At 48.2% G+C, this 19,751-nt stretch overlaps 2 protein-coding genes across 3 annotated transcripts in view; both read left to right on the top strand.

Annotated features, from left to right (window-relative positions):
- The window catches only part of LOC147648279 (uncharacterized), an 18,173-nt gene extending 8,623 nt beyond the window's left edge, over positions 1-9,550 (top strand). The window contains exons 12-21 of one of the 2 annotated variants that reach the window (XM_086867057.1): positions 1,297-1,360; positions 2,142-2,190; positions 3,481-3,590; positions 4,418-4,535; positions 5,366-5,465; positions 5,875-6,071; positions 6,397-6,531; positions 8,456-8,707; positions 8,857-9,024; positions 9,376-9,550. In XM_086867057.1, the coding sequence (XP_086723183.1) occupies positions 1,297-1,360; positions 2,142-2,190; positions 3,481-3,590; positions 4,418-4,535; positions 5,366-5,465; positions 5,875-6,071; positions 6,397-6,531; positions 8,456-8,500 (818 nt within the window). In that variant the 3' untranslated portion in view covers positions 8,501-8,707; positions 8,857-9,024; positions 9,376-9,550. The remainder of the gene's footprint in view (positions 1-1,296; positions 1,361-2,141; positions 2,191-3,480; positions 3,591-4,417; positions 4,536-5,365; positions 5,466-5,874; positions 6,072-6,396; positions 6,532-8,455; positions 8,708-8,856; positions 9,025-9,375) is intronic. The other variant, XM_086867058.1, reaches the window with a different exon arrangement.
- On the top strand, positions 8,866-19,751 carry LOC111922326 (zinc finger protein 541-like). Its single transcript, XM_086869792.1, has 10 exons — positions 8,866-9,024; positions 13,687-13,890; positions 15,181-15,230; positions 15,390-15,529; positions 15,981-16,084; positions 16,636-16,711; positions 17,051-17,139; positions 17,674-17,757; positions 18,470-18,633; positions 19,098-19,751. The coding sequence occupies exons 1-10, from the start codon at positions 8,866-8,868 to the stop codon at positions 19,192-19,194; spliced, it is 1,167 nt and encodes a 388-aa protein (XP_086725918.1). The 3' UTR covers positions 19,195-19,751.

The following is a 19,751-nucleotide window of genomic DNA, read 5'->3' as shown; positions in this document are numbered from 1 at the left end:
GCCAAGCCCTGGCCTCAATCCCTGCTCGGATCATGCTCTAGGAAAGCACACCATGGCCTTGGTGACTCTGCAGTACAGCCAAGTTGCTTCTTGCATGTAATATCTGCCAGGGCAGGGCTGTCAGAGAATAACAGGTTGGGTACTGAACAGAGCCCAGTTTATTCAGAGTCTGCCGTCAACTGTTGGGACAAAAGGGGCATTGATCCAGTCCTGTGTGGGTCTGGACTCAGTGGCAGTCATGGTCTGTGTCGAGTGGGGCACCAGCTTGTAATGGGACTCAGTCTGACTCTGGCTTCTTCACAGTGGTTGTCTGTGGCCATTGGTGGGCTTTGCCAAGCTTTTTGTCCTACCTGCCCTGCCACTGATGGCTGGTGTGACTGCAGAGGCTGGAGCCTTCCTGAGCTGTGAGGATTTAGCTGCCTCCCCATTGGCACAGCTTTGCCTGGACTTGTGAAAGAATCAGCGTCTCACTTGGGCAGCAGTCTGTGCCACGGCAGCGCCTGAGGAGCGGCGCTGTCCTTGTTACCCATCTCCACTGTGCCCATTTGGGAAGATGGGGCACGTGGGTGGTGCTGAAGAGGCTGAGTCCAGTGCTAGAGACTGCTGCACCCCAGGCTGAAGACAAGTACTTGTATTTCTTCACTGCCCATGGGGAATGGGCAAAGTCATCTTCAGAACTTAGCCTGCTCAGCAATGAAGAGGATCCTAATCCTTCCAGCCATTGTTCTTGGTTATAGCATGAGCTGCTGTTCTTGACAAGTGGCAAGGCATTCTTTAGGCAAAATACTGAGAGGTAGACAAGGTCCCCTACGCTCCTGGAATTCACGTTGCAATATTCTTTCTGCTCGGCAAAAAGCAGCTGTTGGTAAAAATTCATCCCAGATCCCAGAGTGTATTTAGTCTTTGGAAGTAGGAAATCTTTTGCTGAATCTTACAAGAGAGTGTGCATTCCCAAGGAAATGAAGGCTCCTGATTTTTCAGCTCTCCTTCTGATTTGTAAATGACAGCTACTTGCCTTGGTGCCTGTTGTTTTCTGATGTTGGTCTGCTCTGATGCTTTCTCCATGGGCTTAGTTTCCTCTCAAGGTAACCCTTCAAAGGAGCGTGGAGAATCAGACTCTGTGCAGGCCATGTGTGCTACAGAGCTGCCTGCCTTGCTGGGGCTGCTGCTGCTGTTGTTCTTGTTGCCAACCGACCATAAATTGCTCAGAGTCCCAGAGAGTGGAGCTGAGTTTCAGATCTCCTGCAAGTCGGTATCTCTCCTTTGAAGTTTGTTCTTGTGTTTTGTTTCTTTCAGGGAGTGTTGTGAGCGTGGGAGATCCAGAGAAGAAATACACTGGATGGGAACTTATTGGTAGTGGGTGAGTGCAGCCAAGCTTACTTGTGCATGGGCCAGGTATTTTGCTGGTGCAATATCAAGTGGGAAGTCAGGCCAGCTGCAAGCATCTTCACAGCCCGGCTTTAGATTGTCCCTGTCTCACTACTGATCACAAGGCATCTTCCAAGGTAACTGGATGCTGGCAATTTCTTGCCTGCCTCAAGGAGGAGGACCTGGAAGCCGTGCTGTCCCTCAAGCGTGTGGCACCACTTGGCTGCTTTTCCTAGGAGACATGGTTTTGTATGATTCAAAGTAATATGGCCACAATGATGAAGGAAAACTGAGAGAGCAGCTTCCCACCTGATAGCTGTCAGATAACTGCTGTCGGTGGCATTTCTTTCCAGTCTTTGGCTGAAAACAATATTCAGTGCTCAGGACAATAAGGAAGGCTGCGTGGTGCTGCCTGAGTTTGGCAGATAGAATGAAAAGAGAGTGGTGAGAAGGCCCAGCAGGTCTCTCTGTTCCATTGCCTGGAAAGGCACACACACAGGCACAAAAAGGAAGAAGGGAAGAAAACCCCCACATCCATAATCTAGTGTGTACATTTGGGATTTGTAGCAGCCTTTTTCCTTCCTGTTGGATGGAGCTTTTCACTTGAACATGGTGCATGCAGAGGGCTGCTGGGCTGCTGGGCTACTGGCACAAGAGTAGACAAACCATGGTGTTTTACAGACACTCCGGGCAGCAGAGAGCTCCTGCCTGGGCTGCCTTTCACTTCTCAGCACTGAACAGCTTCTCTGTTCTTGCCACTCTTCTGTTTCTAGGGGTTTTGGAACCGTTTATAAGGCCTTTGACGTTGCCACAGGACAAGCGGTAAGTGCCAACAGCCCTCGCAGATTCTGCTGCTCTGGAGTGCTTTCCCTTGCAATGTGACCTGTGGCCAGAGCTTTGGGCCACCTGTCCTTGCTGCAAAGGCTGTCCTGCAGAAGCAGCCTACCTAGAGGCAGCCTGCAGAATGCATTTTGGACAGACTTTGTCTTGCATCCTGAATGGATGCAGGGATGGCGGTGGTGTGTTTCAGAGAAGGACACGCTAGTCCAAACTTACTGGATAAATATGCATAGAGTGATTGATGGCAACAGCCATCGTTCTGGCCCAATTCCTCTTAAGCCCAGGTTCTGACACAGATGGGATCTCCCATTATCTTCCATCATGTGGTTTAGTTTGTAAATATAATACAAGATCTAATGAAGGAGAGATTTTGTCTGGACACGGTTTTGCGTTTCAGTCCTAGGGAACGTGGCCCACACACAGACACACACACACACACACACGGGTCAATGAGGAGAAGTCAATGATGAGCCTTAAATAATACAACCTTGTGTTGGTTCTGTGTCAGTGACATTCCATTACAGGGATGCTGTTTGTCCTGAACAGGCATGGTGGTGTCTTGGAGAGCCGCACTGCTCTTTGGGGTTAAAAGTTCAGAGTCCTGACTTCTCATTTCTGGCTCCCAGCACATACAACTCCATCTTCCTGATAGTTCCTTATCCACCTGCAGTGCTGTGCTCAGGAACTGTGCTCGGAGGGAGGTCTACAAGGAATCCAAAAGCCCTAAACCATGCCTATAACATGGGGGGTGTCTGCCACAGAAAGAAGTATTGCTTTTTAAACCCACTAAATAATTACAAGTCTAAACCATGTTCAAGAATGTTCTTCAGAGATGCAAAATCCAAACTATAAAAGTTAGGGAAGTTTTGAGAAAACTCAACTTTACTTTGAGTTGTCTTAGAGTTCTTTTTTGGACAGCATTTTCTCCATAATGTAGCTGTGCATTTACATTGGGGCACAATCAAGAATGGCAGCCGGTTCTGAAACAGTGAGTGGTCAGTCCCTAGAAATGCTAGCATATTTCCAGCCATTTCAATTTCTTTTCACAGAAGCAGAATTGCTTTTGGCTTACAAAACGTGTGTAAATGATAATAGTGGTGAGAAACCAAGTCTATTTGAGAAGCCTGTGGGTGCAGAGAGTGTTGTTAGCGCCTTGTGGTTGATGCTTTAGAGTCCCTTTTTCCCGAGGTGACAAGGCATCGTGGCCCATGAGCACAAGGAGAAAGAGGCTCTTGTAATGTCTGTACCTAATGGCTTTCAACGTCATTGCAGGTGGCTGTAAAGGAACTTGATCTCCAGCACCAGGGCTGCGAGGACGTATTGAAAGAAATCCTGGTCATGAGGGAATACAAGAACCCAAATATTGTCACCTACTTTGAAAGGTAAGTACTTCTGGGATTTTTCTGGGAATGCTCCTTGCCATACTCACAAGGCAAAGGTTTAAAAGGTCTTTACTTGCTGGCAGAAAATGCATCTTTCCATTAACATCAAGCCACTCCTGGGCCAGGCATGGGAGGAGATTGCATTTTGTCCCCAGGAATGATTCCCGGCATAAATAACTTGAAGATTGTTCTCAGAAACCTGGCTCTCTTCCTAAGCCAGCAGCCTGCACATTCACTCACTTCATGCCCTTATGAGGACATGGTTTTTCCCGAGTGTTGCAGGAGAAGTGCTGAGAAAGCATGACAGAAATGATTTCCCTTGCGCCGTTCCCACCATTTTCCATTGCCGTGCATTCCAAAAGACTAGACTAGGAGACACATGGTTTGCCAGGTTTGAAATTGTTTTTCCCCTTTGTGACTGTCCTTTATGCACCGTTTTCCAAAGGGTGTTTTGCAGTGCTGCACACTCGCCTGCCCTGGGTAAAAGCTGTGAAATCTGTTCCCTTGTTGCTGGAGTTAATGGTGCAATTGGTATATGAAGATAATGAAGCAGCTGCTGGCATGTGTCCACTTCCAGATTTATCTGGGCCATCACAAATGTGTCTTTTTCCCCTGCTTGCCGCCTAAGCTGTCTCCTTTTCCACAGATGTGCCTTCCTCATTCAGACACAGATTGCAAGCACTGGATTGCCTAGGTGGAGATGGTCTTGATTTTATTCCATCTTCATTTACCAGCGACCTGGAAACAAAACTCAGCTGTAACCCTTCCTTCCATACAGCAGTTTAGCTGTGCACATTCATCTCCACGCTGTTGTTTTCATCTTCCAGCTACCTTCTGAATGAGATTCTCCTGCTGGTCTTGGAGTATATGGACGGAGGCTCTTTAGCTAAGGTGATCCACATGGGAACGATGGCTGTAGGACACATAGCAACGGTCTGCCGGGAGGTAAGGGATCCTGCTTGTGCTTGCCATGGCTTGGCATGGCTTGTCCTTGGAAGGTGCTGCTAAGTGAGTGATTCCATGTTCAGAGCTTTCTTTCTGCATTGCTCTTTTACGCTTCAGAGAAGCAAGAGCATCTGGACTGAACTGCCTGCCTGTGGCCCTGCCTGTACTGCAGTCTTCTTTACACTTACCTACTGCTGTTGAACTCTCTGTCTCTTTTGCAGTTTTATTTTCTGTTCTGTGCTTTGCCCCTCCAAGCCTTTGCCCAGAACCTTTCTGCATTGCCTTCTTTGCCTGTAAGTGCAAAGGGGCTGATGTCTGAGTTTTAAACCTATGGCAAAGCCAAAGAGAGACTCATCTCTCACAGGTCTGGCTGTGCCAAAGGATGGCATGGCCCCCACCATGGTGCTTGCTGCTGAAAACTGACAAAAGAGCTCCTTCTGAGTCTGCTGTCAAGGCAGCCTTATAACCCTTGTCCTCCAGTCTCCCAGCTGACAGTGATCCCCTTGGTACCCAAGGCAGGGACTTCTCCTCTTTTGGCAAACCGTTGCTTGTCCTCCGGATGGGGAAAGCACATCAGCTGCAGCAGCACTCATTCCCACTGGCTTTGCAGGGGACAGTCTCGAGCAAGGACTGATGTTTCCCCCTCAGCAACTAATATGTCTTCCCTTGGAATGATCGTGCTCTCCTAGAGTTGAAGCAGCAAGCTCTTCCTCTTGCCACCACTCACTGCTCCTTTGAGATCTGTGAATCTTCAGGAGCAGTTTCCTTTGGCATGTGATGCAATCAGATCAGGCTAACTTTTGGCTTCCCGTTTCTTTTTTCTCTCCCAGTGCCTGCAAGGCCTGGCCTTCCTTCATGCCAACGACGTGATCCACAGAGACATCAAAAGTGACAATATACTTCTGGGCCTGGATGGCTCTGTCAAGTTGGGTGGGTATTCTTGGTCAGGTGCAGCGCTGCGGGGAGGTGGTGTGGGGCTGCTTTTGAGTGGCTGCCAGCTGCTGCTGAGAGTGCACGCAGCACTCCTGCAAGCTCAGGGCACTGCTGCAAGGTGCTAAGAGGTGTAGAGAGCAACAAGGTGTCAAGGTTGGCTTGTACGTGCTCACTCCAGAGGGGCTGAGAAGTTCAGTCTAAAGCTTCAGGTGAATGAGGAAAGCCACGGTGTGAATGGTTTGGGTTTGCTAAGTGGACAGTTCCCCATATGCATGGCTGCAGCCCTGAGGCTGCACAAGAGCACAGCTCCTTTTCCACCTTGATTCAGCATTGCATTCTGAGACTTAGACTGAGGAACATTTTCCCTTGGTTTCCTCCTTGAAGCAGTGTTTGTTTGTCTCCTCAGCTGATTTTGGCCTCTGTGCTGTGCTCAGCCCTGAGCAGAGTAAACCGAGGTGTATGGCCGGGACCACTCGCTGGATGGCGCCCGAGGTTGTCAGGAGAGAGCCATACGGCCCCAAAGTGGACATCTGGTCCCTTGGCATTGTGGGAATAGAAATGGCCATAGGAGAGGCTCCGTATACTTGGAAAACCAGTGCTATGGTAAGGTGCAAATAAGCCCACATGCCAGTGGCCTTCTGCTCTGTCTCCATTAGACACAATCCCATTCCCACAGGTTGGACAGCTTCCAAGAAGGCCCACTTCTAAAATGTCCCTGGGGCCCACGTAAGCTGTCAAGGCAAGAGCTGCTGGATGTTGGAATAGCTGAGGCAGCCCTGGGGCCTTTTTCTTTTGGGAGAAAAGGCTCATCTCTCACCATTTGCTAGGCAAGAAATTGCCACTGCAGACTGGGCCTTCAAATATGGGGTCTAGGTGGGTACTTAAGGATATGAAAGAATCACGTAGAGTCTGTTTCCTTCTTCCTCAGGCTAAGTATCTGATAGGCACACAAGGAGTTCCAGATCTGGACAAGCTAAGCCTACATCCCAGCTTGTGTGAATTTCTGGAACGTTGCCTGCAGATGGATGTGGACAAGAGAGGCTCTGCCAAGGAGCTTCTGGAGGTACAGTGCAGAGTGGCTGCAGGCCAAAGAGTGTTCCCTGTCAGGGTTTGCTCCTGGGCCGAGCTCCAGGGCATCAGATGGGCCCCCCTCATCTTAATCTCCAGTCTGGTTGCTTTTCACATGAAAACCAAGTAGGATCCAAGACTACTTCAGGTTAGAAGGGACTGCTGAAGGTCATCTAGTCCAAGGCCCCTGCCACTGGCAAGGATATCTTCAAGTAGATCAAGTTGCTCAGAGCCCCAGCCAAGCTGACCTTGAATGTTGCCAGCGTTGGGGCACCTGCCAGCTCTCTGGGCAACCTGTGCCAGTGTTTCAGCACTCTCCTGCTAAAGACTTTCTTCCTTAGAGCCAATCTGAATCAACTCTCTTAGTTTAAAACCATTTCCCCTTGGCTCTTGCAATTGGCCCTGTGAATAGATGTGTCCTCATCTTTTTTAGAAGCCCCTTCAAATATTGAAAGGTCTCCTTGCAGATTGCCCTTCTCCAGGCTAAACAAGCCCAATTCTCACAGCCGTTGCTCAGAGGAGAACTCTCAACTTCTCGTCATTTCTGAGGCCCTCTTTTGCTCTCGGGTGCTGTTTTCAGGTTTACCTGCTAGCCAAGGAACTGAAGTATCGCAGTGCTGGGGACAGAGGCCCGCAGTGGGGTTTGGAGATCCCAATGAAAGCAGTCCCTGCCAAGCGCTTCTAGGCTGATCTGTGGGAAGGCAGGGGCTGTGGGGGCTGAGGGTGAGCCTCACAGGGGACCCAGCTTGTCCCTCCTGGCCCACTCTTAGGGGTTTCTGCCAGCCAAACAGGGACAGCTGAGCAGCATTTGTGCCAGCCCCATGTGCTGCCTGGCCCGGTCACGTAGATGAGAAGCGCTGCGGCTTTGCTGCCAGGTTTTGGCAGATGGGGAGCTGCTGAGCGGGCCACTTCCTCGGCTGTCCCTGCTGTGGAGGAAGATGCCAGAATTGAGTCCATCTGTGCTCTGCCACTTGTATCTGTGTGTTTCTGGACACTAGAGGAAACCAGCTTGACCCTGTTATAAATGAAAATGCTAGACTTGCCAGTACATCAGGCAATATAGCCAATTTATTAATTGGTTTGATAAAAGCTGAGCAAGTTTTTACGATGCGCTGGGTGCGTTGAGTTCCTCTACCCTAAGCAATGCACAAATTCAGGTCTCCAAAGCTTGTCTCTTATGCCTTTCTAGGCACTTCACTTCCTCAAATCCTCACTTATTTTCTACTTGGTTTTCCCTCCTAATCAGTGGTTGTGGTTCTTGAACATCTGTTGGGGAGCTGGTCCGAGACGGTCTTCTGCTGTGTCCGTAGTCTCTCATCTTTCTCTTAAAATATTGTTTTCTATTAGCAGTTTGTTTAACTAAGTGTATGTTTTGTTAGTCAGAATGTATTTTGCAAGCTTTCTTTCAGTCATTTTCCAACTCAAAGCTAACTTCTCTAAAAATAGCTTCATAGGCTCTTTCTTTAGTTATTACAAAACTCAAAATGTTCCAAAGCATGTTTCAAAATGCTTTTCTAGAGCTTTTTAGCTCCTGTTGGTCTTATTTCCCTTTTTTTAAGTGATTACAAGTTTTCCTTCAAACTAGTTTATACAAAGATACAAGGTAGTTTAAAGTTTAATATTTGGTTGTTAGAACAAGCTGTTATCTAAAAGCTGATTGTTATATAATTATTTTGTTCAACTTTACTTCCATGCTTTATTTTAGCTAATTTTCAAACCACTTCTTAGTAATAATCCCATGGTCTCTGTCTGTATTGCTCGCAGACACACAGACATGGGTGAGTGTCACCATTAGATTGACACAAATCTCCACTTAATTTCTCACAACCCTGTTAGAAGCTCAGTTGGGAAAACAATGGTTCCTCTTTCCTTTGCCTTTTTTCATTTGGTTTCTTTTGTTTCTTTTTCCCTCTGGGCAGCATCCATTTCTCAGATTAGCCGAGCCTCTCTCCAGCCTCTTCTGACAACCCCATGGCTGTCATCCCGGCAGCAAAGTAATGCAGGAAGCAGAGGGGATGACGAGGACCACCTGAGCACTTGGAGAACAGAGCCTCTGAGAGCAGGCAGAAATCCTGAGGAGCCAGGGGCCAGGAAACAGGCAGCCATCAGAGCAGGAAAGGAAGGTGGCATCTCCTTTTCTCCCATCTGCTGATCCTCCTTCTAAATTTCTGGTAAGGACACAGGTGCTGGAGAGCACAAAGTCACTATTAATGTGCCCTTTCCAGCTGGGGGGGCTGTTGTGTGGGGCATGAAGCTTCCACTCTTTCTTTGGGGAGCTTGTCTGGGACTTCATCTGCAAGTGTCTTCCTCCCCCCACCAGGCCTGTGAGATGGAATGTCAGCATGTGGAGGTGCAGGAGCAGCTGCTGCTGCAAGGAGAAAACTTCCTGGCAGATGTAGAGAGGGAGCAGGAGAGATGGAGCAGGAAGTTGGCACCTTGCAAGCTGAACAAGAAGACGTATGAAGCAGGGCCAGTCAAGAGTCAAAAGGTATGAAAAGAGAGTTTGTGTGTTGTTTTGGACCCCTCTGGGCTCCTTCTGGGCACTGCTTCTCTGGACACTGTCTGTCTGTCTGTCTGTCTGTCTGTCTGGGATTGTCTCTTAACTGGTCCTTGGTCAACAGTGCTGGAGAGACCTTTGTGCCATGAGGGACAGGGCCTCTCAGGTGAGAGGCTGCCAGGGTGCAGATGTGAGGAAGGCACGAATGCTGTTGCTGGCCTGAAAAGAATGGGAAGGCCAGAGCTGTCTCTCAGAAGCAGGGAGATCCCCCAGGAAGCCACCTGGCAGAGCCAGGCTGGAGCTGTGGGAGAGCTGGTTTTACTTCCCCTCTTCTTTCTACAGGTCACATGGCCCCTGCCACAAAAATCTCCACTCCGTGTGCTTTTCAAATGAAAACATAGGACACTTGCAGCAAAGCAATTGAGGAAGCTGAGGACATGACCAGGAACACTTCAGGATTACTTTCTCCAATGCCAGCTAGCAGCAGACTCGCAATAAAAATCCTAGAAACCCCCAAGCCACTTGCAAGATTCCTTTCCTTGTCTCCCACGGAATATTGCTCTACATTCACTTCTGAATTCTTTCTTAAATGTCCCTCCTGTGGGCGTTCTGGTATGGTTTGGAATTGGGAACAGTCTCCTTCCTTTATCAACTCCAGCCTACCCTGCCTTTGGAATATGGCCATTGGCCAGGTTTTCCCCAGCCATGGACTTGTGGATGAGGCAGAAAGTGCAATTGCATTTCCAGCCAGAAAGCAATGAAGAGCAGGGCATCCAAGACCTCCCAAACATTCCCCCCTTTTTGTTTTTAAATATAAAAGCAGTACCTGTCATGCTGTCTCCTGGCCCTTTGGAGACAGGGTGACGAAAAGGGCACTTGGACCTTCCACCTAACCCTACAGGCCTAGTCCCTTTCAGCCAGTGATACCTCTTTGTTGGGGGTTAGGTGTCCTATTTTTTAGTTCTAGCTTGCCCATGGAATTTTTACCCATTAGTTGCAAGGACAACCTAACTGTGGGTACTTGGTGGGTGACAAAAGAGTTTGGCCAGGCCCAGAGGGGGAAGGGGGCAGGAAAAAGGAGGGTGGGGACAGTTTGGAGGGCTTTCTTCAGCTTCGGAGAAGGAAACTTTGGGTGCAGAGCTGCTGCGGTGGGGAGAAGGGAATTTCGCCATCACCCAGATGGAGCTGCTGCTTCTTCTCCTTCTTCCCTCTTTGTTGGTGGCCTCGCACCCCCTGTCCTGCCGGGACGTGTGGCAGTGCCAGGCGCCACCGTGGAGCTCCTGATACATCTCAGCCACCAGCCCAGGATCTCAGCTCATCCCTGCTGTTCCAGCCGACTGTTCCTCAGAGCCCTGCAGGAGCACCGGCACTGCCCGCCCGAGGGGTTTGTGAAACAAAGCCTCTCCTCCATCCCTTCCCATCTCAGCCGAGAAAGCTGTCACGGGGTCCCTGGTTCTGTTTTCTTGCTAATGCTGTAGTTATTGTTGTTTGCCTGGTTATACTAGTAAAGAACTGTAATTCCTATCCCCAGATCTCTGCTGGAAGGCCCCTTGATTTCGGAATTATAATAATTTGAAGGGAGGGGAGCTATATTTGTTCATTGCAAGGGAGGCTCCTGCCCTCCCTAGCAGACACCTGTATTCTAAAACAGGGACACTCCCCAAGAAGAAAAGACCAAATTAAGCCTGCCACTTGTCCAGGGCTAACAAGAATTATCTGTCAAATGGTCTGGATAGAAATCTAGATAGATTGATTTTTCAGTTTTTAGGATTGTTCATTCTTCTATTTAGTTGACTAGATAGACATTTCTCCATTTGTTACTTAAGATTCATTAGCATTCTTAAAGATTTATTAGGATTATTAGATTATTATGATGATTAGATTATTTGAATATTACATTATTAGGTTATTACTTCTTAGATTATTATTGTTAGATTATTAGATTCGATTACTAGCGACATTTCTCAATTTGTTAGTTGAGATTCATTAGCTTTCTTAAAGATTTATTAGGATTGTTAGATTATTATGATGATTAGATTATCTGATTATTAGATTATTAGGTTATTAGGTTATTGTTATCATTAGATTATTAGATTAGATTATTAGATTATTAGTGTTCGATTCTTATCAGTCAATGTAAGAGCTTTGGTGTTGTTCATTAAGCTCCATCTTTTGTTCTCTTGTTTTCATGAAGACAAAAGCTGTCTTTCTCATTAAAGCAAAGTTTGTTCCATTTTGTCTTTTTGTCTGTCTGAAATCACTCCAGCAATGTCTGTTCCATTTGTTTGGTGTTGCAAACACGCTGTTGGCCCTGAGAAGGATCTGGGCACGTGCATCCTCCCACAGGCCCAGCCCCTTCCCCAGCTGGCAGGACTTCCAAAGGTGTGTCCCCATGGTGCCAGTGAAATCATGGTGGGCTTTCATCCTTGGATTCCTAAAAACCTCAGCTTGCAGTGAAAAGGGAGGCTTTGTTCAATTCAATGAATTGCATCTATGTGAGTGGGCTTGTCTCATTATACTTGGAGGGATAAAAGCTGGGGGTCTGAGTATTTTTGGTCGCCAAGCAACACAGCTTTGTTCCATTTTGCTGGACAGATGGACTTGGCCACCTTCAAGGACTTTTCCAACCTCTGCCATTCTATAAAATTAACATCCACATGCATTAACATCTGTCATCTATAAAACCTGAGATTGGCATTTGCATGTGGAATTGTTTGTTGTTGTTGTTTTTGTTGCTTAGAAGTTGTTCATTGTAGAATTGTACTGGTTGTGGTTTTTTGTGTGTTCCCATTGAATGTTTAATTGTCATAAGCATTATCCCTCTTTTTGTAGTCTCTTACTCATTTGTTTGTTGCCATTGATGCATTGTTTGTAAGTTTAATAATCTCTTTTAAGTTTGTTACTTTCAAAGTTTTCCAAGCAAATCCCCTCACCAGCAGCATCTTAGAAAGAATTTTTAACCTGCCCCAGAAGACTTGTAACTTGACACCAGGGCAACGGTGCATACTAATGAGGAACTTTCCCTCCAAAACCTCAGTTACCCCAAGGACAGCAAACTGTTGGAGGAGAAGATGTTACCAGCACCAATCAACAACAACTACAGGGGTGGGACTGCCAGCAACAAGCTGAGGGGACAGAGATTATAAAAGGACCTGTGAAGTTTGAAGAGCTGCCCTTTTACTGTGGATTAGCTGCAGCTGAGGACCTGACACTGCACACTTCAGTCTACATCTCTTTTAGAGACTTTTTTATATAAATTTGAGTGCAGATTAGCAGCATTCACTGCAGTGCCGCCGAGTTCTTGCTTTGGGACCAAAACCCCGGTTCGGCCAAAGGATTCCTCAATCCTCAGACCTGGGACTTTTATAAAATTTATTTTCTTTTTACTCCCTCACCCATTATCCCTTCCTCCCCTTTTCTTTTTTCCCTTAATAAACACCCTAGTTTATTTGAACCCCCAAAGTTTTGTCTTTTTCCTCACACATCCAAGAAAGCAGCAGCTCACTTTCAGTTTCTCTTTCAAAGACCAGCCTCCCGCTCTGGGCCTCCACCAACCTCCTTAGATCAAGCAAAGCGGGAGTGAACATTATCCTCTCACTTCTCACAGCTTTGGTATTTGCACCAAAGGAGCAGGAAACTCGCTCCTTTATCTAGCCCAGCAAATGGCATGGCCTGGCAAGGTCTTGGGAGCAGGGGCTGGGGAGAATGGAGAGGAGACGAGGGAGGGGGGAACTACCAGGCTGGTGCTGGGATGCTGACAGAAGCTTGCTCTTGTCTGACGGAGCCGCTGCAGGTGGGATTTGGAGCCTCCAAAGCATCTGCTTTGCACTGGGCCTTGTTACAGCTGTCCCTGGGTTTTGCCACTGTGTGTGTGCAACAAGCAGGCTGGGAAGGAAGCAAGATTTGCTTTTGCCTAACATGAGGCAGGAAAGCAGTAAAACAGGCTCGGTTCCGCCCTATCTGGGACCTAAAACAAGTGGGAAGGCCATTAGTGTGAAAAAGTAATTCTGTTCGTGCTAGTCTCCCAGTCTTTTGAGACTAACATCTCACTTCTCCAAGGGAGCTGGAAGAAAGAAAAAAGGAATTGGGCATTAAATGTTTGCTAGGGAATTGCTGGTGGCGTGTCCCCATCAATTCCCCTGAAAAACATCCTGTTTCTCCAAGTTTCAGGGAACGACTGTTGAGGTGAGAGACTGGTCAGCTCAAAGGAGGGAAAACATCATCAAGAGACATCACTAGGCATCTGACAGTTTATAAAAGGGGGCTGGATGAATGCTTCCACTTTGAGGAAAAAGCTTTGCAGCTGCCTCTCCAGTGAACGACTGGCAGGCTCTTGCTCCTCTCGGAGCTGGAGCAGAGCCAGGGCCAGGATCCTTCTGCTTCTGCAGTGCAGACAGTGTGCTATGGGCCCTTTGACAGAGCCAGGCTCCCGTTCAGCTGCAGGCACCTTCCAGAGAAGCACGGAGAAGACCCAGAGCTCTCCCTGCACTGCTTTGCCCCGTCCAGAGGACTGTCGAGAAATGCCCCACTGGGAAGGTGCTCAGAGCAACCTTGCAGCAGCAGAAGTAAAAGAGGCAAAGGTGCCCCAGCCCTGTTTGTGTCCCCTGGGTCCCCTGGGTCCCCTGGGCATGGAATGTGTGGCTGTGCCCATAGCGACTGTCGTCATTGTCTCCCACTCCTGTGGCTGTTGGTGGAACACTGGTGCTGGACCAGCGCTGGAGCAGCAGCTGCAGGATCTGCTCCTGGGCTGCCCCTGGCCAGCCACCTTCTAGCCTCAGTGCCAGATCTGGCCTCTGGATAGACATCCCGAGCTCGTCTGCCAGCAGGCATCCCCACACTACTTTGGCACTGGCAAAGGTAAGAAAATCCCCCTTTGCCCTCAAAGCGCTAAGAGAACGGCAGGAGGCTCCTCTTGGCTCTCCCACCAGCCACGGCAGACACGGTCAGTGCTCCCGTTCCCCAGACGAGGTGACGCATGAAAGCGGGCTCCAGCTTCTGGAGGAATAATCATGCCTCCGTCTGTGGAAATCCAGAGCTTTCCATAGAGGACATAGAGAACGGTCACCGTGCAGTTTCACATTCTCATCCACCAATGAGATTTTCTGATTAAAAGTCCTCCTTGCTACCCACTGAAGTCCTACAACTATCTTGTGGTGACCCTTAAACAATCTGGTCATTACTGACGAGTTCAGGGCTTCAGTGTCCATAAAAGTCCTGTATCAGGCCCTGGCTCTGCTCACGCCTCCTCCAAAGCTTTCAAAACCAGAATGTTGGCACTTCTCTGGGATCCCTGCTGTTCAAGGCATGGAATCAGTTTGCCAGGCTTGTCCTCCAATACAGCCTTTCACCTACAAAAATGGTCTGCTTGCAGCCATTCTTCTATACTTACACACTTTCATCATTTACAGCGACATTAGATTTTAGTATCTTTCTAGATTCTTTTGTTCCACCTGCATTGGGTCTCTGTAGATGAATGACAGGGGATAGATCCTCTTATCTCTATCGAGATATTGGGATGGATTTCTCTATGTTTTTCAATGCCTGTGGGGCTGGTTGTGCCTCATGGGCGGAGGCAGCTATGAAATGGGGCCATCTGGAATGGTCCTTCTCAACAACACAGTCACAGAATTTGGCAGAATTTTCTGGGTTGGAAGGCACCCAGAAAGTTGAGTCTGGCTCCTGGCCCTGCCCAGGACAGCCTCAAGAATCACACCCTGTGCCCAAGAGCAATGTCCAAATGTCCATTTTTTGAGTTCTGTCAGGCTTGGTGCTGTGACCCCTTCCCTGGGGAGGCTGTGCCAGTGCCCAGCCACCCTCTGGCTGAAGAACCTTTTCCTCCTATCCAAGCTCAGCCTCCCCTGGCACAACTTGCGTGCCGTCCTCTTGGGTCTTCTCACTGGCCCCAGGACTGAAGTGAAGCCTGAAGGCAAGACTGCCTGTCCTTCAGTCTTCCCCTCTTGAGGACACTGCAGGCTGCCAGAGGCTCCTGCCTCGCAAGTTCCAAGTGAAAAACGCAGCAATTGCGCCAAACAGAGGGGAGCTGGGACGCAGGAGCTTGTGCTTTCAATGATGAGGATGAGAAGGAAGGCTAGCGACACATCTTGGCTGAAGTTTTTTTACCTGGGCCTTTGTTTTGCTCTCTTCCAGGTGGAAAGGAGAGGCACAATGAAAAGGAAAGCAAGAGCCCAGATTCGACCGTGAGTTTTGTCCAAGGGATAAAAGAGCGGCAAACTTGAGGGATGGCGAGGAGGAGAACTGTTATTTCAGAGTTGGGCTGGGATTGCTTCAAGCCTGCCCATGGCATCAAGTGTCTCTTGACCACTTGCCTTTCTTCCCTCCATCCCTTTTCCCTTTAGACACATCAAGGTTGGCAGTGACTTTCAGGCTGAGCTCCCTGAGCTGCAGACCACACCACCGAGTGAGGATGAAGAGCACGCGTCCCTGGTCTGGAAGCCTTGGGAGGAAGATGACTCTGCCATGGAAAAACCTGACAGAGGTAGCTGTCAAGCTTTTCTTCCACCCCTGAGATACTTGGGTGTGTAAAAGGCAGCTTTTTGTTGGTAAAAGGCAGCTTTTTGCATGCTCTGCATCTCTCCTTGTCTCACCCGTCTTCTTCCATGGGAGGGTTAGAGGCAAGGAGAATGCTCCATTTCTGCAGCAGGGTGGGAAAAGAGCAACTTTCCTGCTCTCCATATCGGTCGGGGGCATTTGCCACTGGAAGAAGAGAGATTGGCCCCTGCTTCTTATTCCAAAGGCTGCTTTCATGGGAGAGAGAGCCAGCACTACGTGGGCCCTTGGTTCAGCTGCCCCTTTCTTTGCTATCCTTTCCACGCCCTCCAACCGCTTGGCTGTCTTCAGCTCTTGTGCTTTCCTTCTCCCTTGTATTGCAAGCTTTCCCCTTTCTTGCTTCAAGCCTGACTTTCACTGGGGTTTTGTTGTGCTTGCAGTAAGACAACTGTTGGACATGGCCAGCGCCCGTGGCGTTTCCGGGCCAGCGGCTAACCTGGAGCTGGCCCTGCACTGCCTGCACCAGGCACGCGGCAGCCTTCCGGTAAGAAGCGGCACTTTGGGTGCCCAGAAGAGTGGACAGGGAATTCCTAAGGCCTGGGCACTGGGATAGCCTCTCCTGGCTGCTCTTTGTAGAGGAGGGCTAACAAGAAGTTTACAACTTGCTGCCTGCTGTGTCTCCTCCAGCTACAGCAGGGGTGAGCCCAACTGGCTTGATCAGGGACAATATCTCTCCTGGAGGAGCTGCTGGCAGGTCCCACAGCCTGCTCCCTTGTCGATCTCCCGCACATCTGTGTGCTCTAAAACATTCTGGGGGGAGTTGAGGGGAAATCCCCACAAGCCTCAGTGAGCAGAGGCAATTCTGGGCTCAGGAGAAGCATTGAGTGGGTGACCAACGTGCCACTCTTGGGGAGCAGGATCAAAGAGTTGGGCAGTAAAAAGGAAGGTTTGGGAGCAAACCCCAGTGTTGAACCCATATGAGATCCACTGGACTGAACCCCTGAAGAGGCAAAGTAGCTGAAAGGTAGCGTTGATGGTTCTTTGGCTCCTTTCTATGGTGGGGAAGCTAAAGCCTTTTTCCCTTTGATCTTGCAGGAGGCTCTGGACATGTTGCTCTCAGGGGGGCCTCCCACACCTCAAGGCCACCCCTTGGCTGATTATCATTACGCAGGTAAGCGAAGCACAGCTTGTTCCTTCACTGACAGATACTGCCGTCCCCTTAATTGCCATGGCAAGCATTTGTGCTCCAACAAATAATGCCATCACAAGGCCTCCTCTTGCCTGGGGCAGGGGAAAGCAGCAGCATCTCCCCCTTCAGCTTTCCTTGGAGTTTTCCATGGGTTTTTTTTTTCTCCTTCCTGGGGAATGCCTGCTCTTGTCTTCATTACTTTCCAAGGGAGCAGACATGTACACAGGTGAAAGGTGGATGGCGCCAATTTTGTTTTGGCAGCCAGTGGGATCTACTCCAAGTGGATGGAGGGACCAATTTACCTGCTGCTTTTTTTGCCAGACTCTGACATATGGACACCTGAGGAGAAGGAGTCCTTCGAAAAGGCTTTTCACACCTATGGCAAGGATTTTCATCTCATCCAGAAGCAGGTAAAGCCATAGGACATTCTTGACCCTAGCAGATCATCAGGAGGAAATGTTGATTATTTCTGCTACCAGATGCTGGAATCCAGTCTCTCTCTCTTCTCAAATACCCGAAATAATCAAGTAATAATGAAACAGGACATCAAAGGCCTGCAAGAGAGGGGTGATTCTGCCTCAAAGGCCTTTTCCTCCAAGCTCTTTTGGAACACAAAGGCTTATTCTGTCAGATTTGGTCTCCTAGGTGCGCTGATGCTTCCACAGCAGATGGTGCTGGGAGAGCTGAGAACCCAATGGGGGAAAGAAAAACTGTGCTACATGGATTTGTTATTGATCTGTGCATCGCATGTCTTCCCACACAGCATCATACACTGTATGTTACATTGCACAAGGCCTCTTTTACGCCCTATTTATTTCATTTTACACCCTACTCAATTTACTCCGTCATTTTGCTTCCTAGGTGACTCCAGAACTCTCCAATTGTTCTCCAATGCACCCTACAGGATGGCCATTTTAGATTCCTTCTTCTTCTCTTCCCAACAGGTTCAGAGCAAGACTGTGGCACAGTGTGTGGAGTACTACTACACCTGGAAGAAAGAACATAAACTTGCCAAAAGTCTTGCTCAGGTGAGTGGGAAGAAAATCAAGACAAGGCTGGAGGGTGGAGAAACTGGGAGAAGGGGACAAAACCTGCTGGCAAGCCTGGGAGGCACCGCTCTGCCAGGATCACATTGTCCCGTACACTGGAAAGGCGCAGCAGATGCTGCCCAGGCCTTGATCATCAAACATCAAAACATCAAAACATCAGTAATCCTGGCTGCGCTCATGGAGATTCTGTAGATGTTCAGGGACCTTTTGTAGCATCCCAGTGTACTCCCCAAAAAGGAGCTGCCCGTGCTGTGGCTCTGCTGAAACTTTCCTTACTGACAAACCAGAATTTGCTTCACAGACACTGAGAGAGAGAGAGAGAGATTAGTTTGGGCAGTAGAAACTGGGTAACCATGTGTCTTTAGGAATTTGGCTGAATTTAAAAGTCATTCCCTAGACAGGGAGGCAAAGTAGGGGTAAACAGATGCTGGGCAGAGAGGTCCAATTAAGAAAAGGAGAACTATAGATACCCACGTATGGATCCCACCCCTTCAGGCAGTAGAAAGGAGGCGTTTTTTCCTCCAAGTGCTGTGTTTGCATTCCGCTGCAGCCCGCCCCCCAATCCAGCTGTTTTCCCAGCTCTTTAGGCTTGGGAGGAATTTGCTTAGGCCAATAGATTCTGGCGCTGGACGCTCTGATTTCCAGCTTGGTGAGAGGAAGGAAAAATTGATCAGGATTCTTGGATTTCCAGACTGTGAGCGAACCAAAGAGGAGCCAAAGCCCTCCCAGAAAGGAGAACGGGAAGACAGGGAAGAGAAGCCGCAAGAGGGCCCGCAACGCGGAGTGTCCCTGCTGCCAAGCGCCCCAGCCACCCCATTCGGCGGGAGGCCCCTTTCCCTGCGGCCAGTGCAAACGGTGCGCAAGTTCTACCTCTTTCTGCTCAAAGCCTGCGCCTTTGGACTGAAACAGGCTGACCGTGTTCAAAGGCACCACAGGGGAAGCTGAGGGCACTCGCAGGACCGCCTCTCACCGCCGTGCAAAGCCTTACAAGCCACTTGCACCCCAAAGAGCTTAGCTAAAGCCCAGCATTCCCAGGGAAACCTTGCCCTGCCCCACCAAGACACAATTCGTACACAAGTAGGAATAGGTAGACCAAAGCTTGCTTTGATGGTGCTGATCAAATCCAAAAGAAGATGAAGCGAGAGGAGGAAGACATTTGAAGGAACTGCAACAAGAAAGATCAGATTTATGCTTCTGATCAATTTACAGAGGTGCCACAGCCAGAAAAGACAGAAATTCATGGAGAAATGGAAATCTTGGAGCTTGCTTTAATGGTGTGCATTGAATTAACAATGGCTGCTTTGTTTCCTGTCTTCCAGGGTGTTTGAAACCGTGCAGGAAAGGAACGTACATAGGAGAAGACATCGCGCACGGAAGGAAGCAGGGCCTCTCCCCAAGAAGAAAAAAACAAATTAAGCCTGCCACTTATCTGGGGCTAACAGAAATTATCTGTCAGATGGTCTAGATAGAAATAAGTTTTTTAAGTTTTTTAAGATTTTTAAGTTTTTAGGATTATTCATTCTTCTGTTTAGTTGACTAGATAGACATTTCTCCATTTGTTACTTAAGATTCATTAGCTTTCTTAAAGATTTATTAGGATTATTATTATGATTAGATTATTAGATTATTAGGTTATTAGCTTCTTAGATTATTATTGTTAGATTATTAGATTCGATTACTAGTGACATTTCTCAATTTGTTAGTTGAGATTCATTAGCTTTCTTAAAGATTTATTAGGATTATTAGATTATTATGATGATTAGATTATTTGATTATTAGATTATTAGGTTAGTAGGTTATTATATTGTTATTATTTGATTATTAGATTTGATTATTAGCTTATTAGATTATTATTGTTCGATTCTTATCAGTCAATGTAAGAGCTTTGGTGTTGTTCGTTAAGCTCCATCTTTTGTTCTCTTGTTTTCATGAAGACAAAAGCTGTCTTTCTCATTAAAGCAAAGTTTGTTCCA

The sequence above is a fragment of the Cyanistes caeruleus genome, chromosome Z, assembly GCF_971803275.1.
Source record: "Cyanistes caeruleus chromosome Z, bCyaCae1.hap1.1, whole genome shotgun sequence".
Lineage (NCBI taxonomy): Eukaryota > Metazoa > Chordata > Aves > Passeriformes > Paridae > Cyanistes > Cyanistes caeruleus.
The sequence above is the reverse complement of the archived record's forward strand: the minus strand, read 5'-3'. Positions and strand labels throughout refer to the sequence as shown.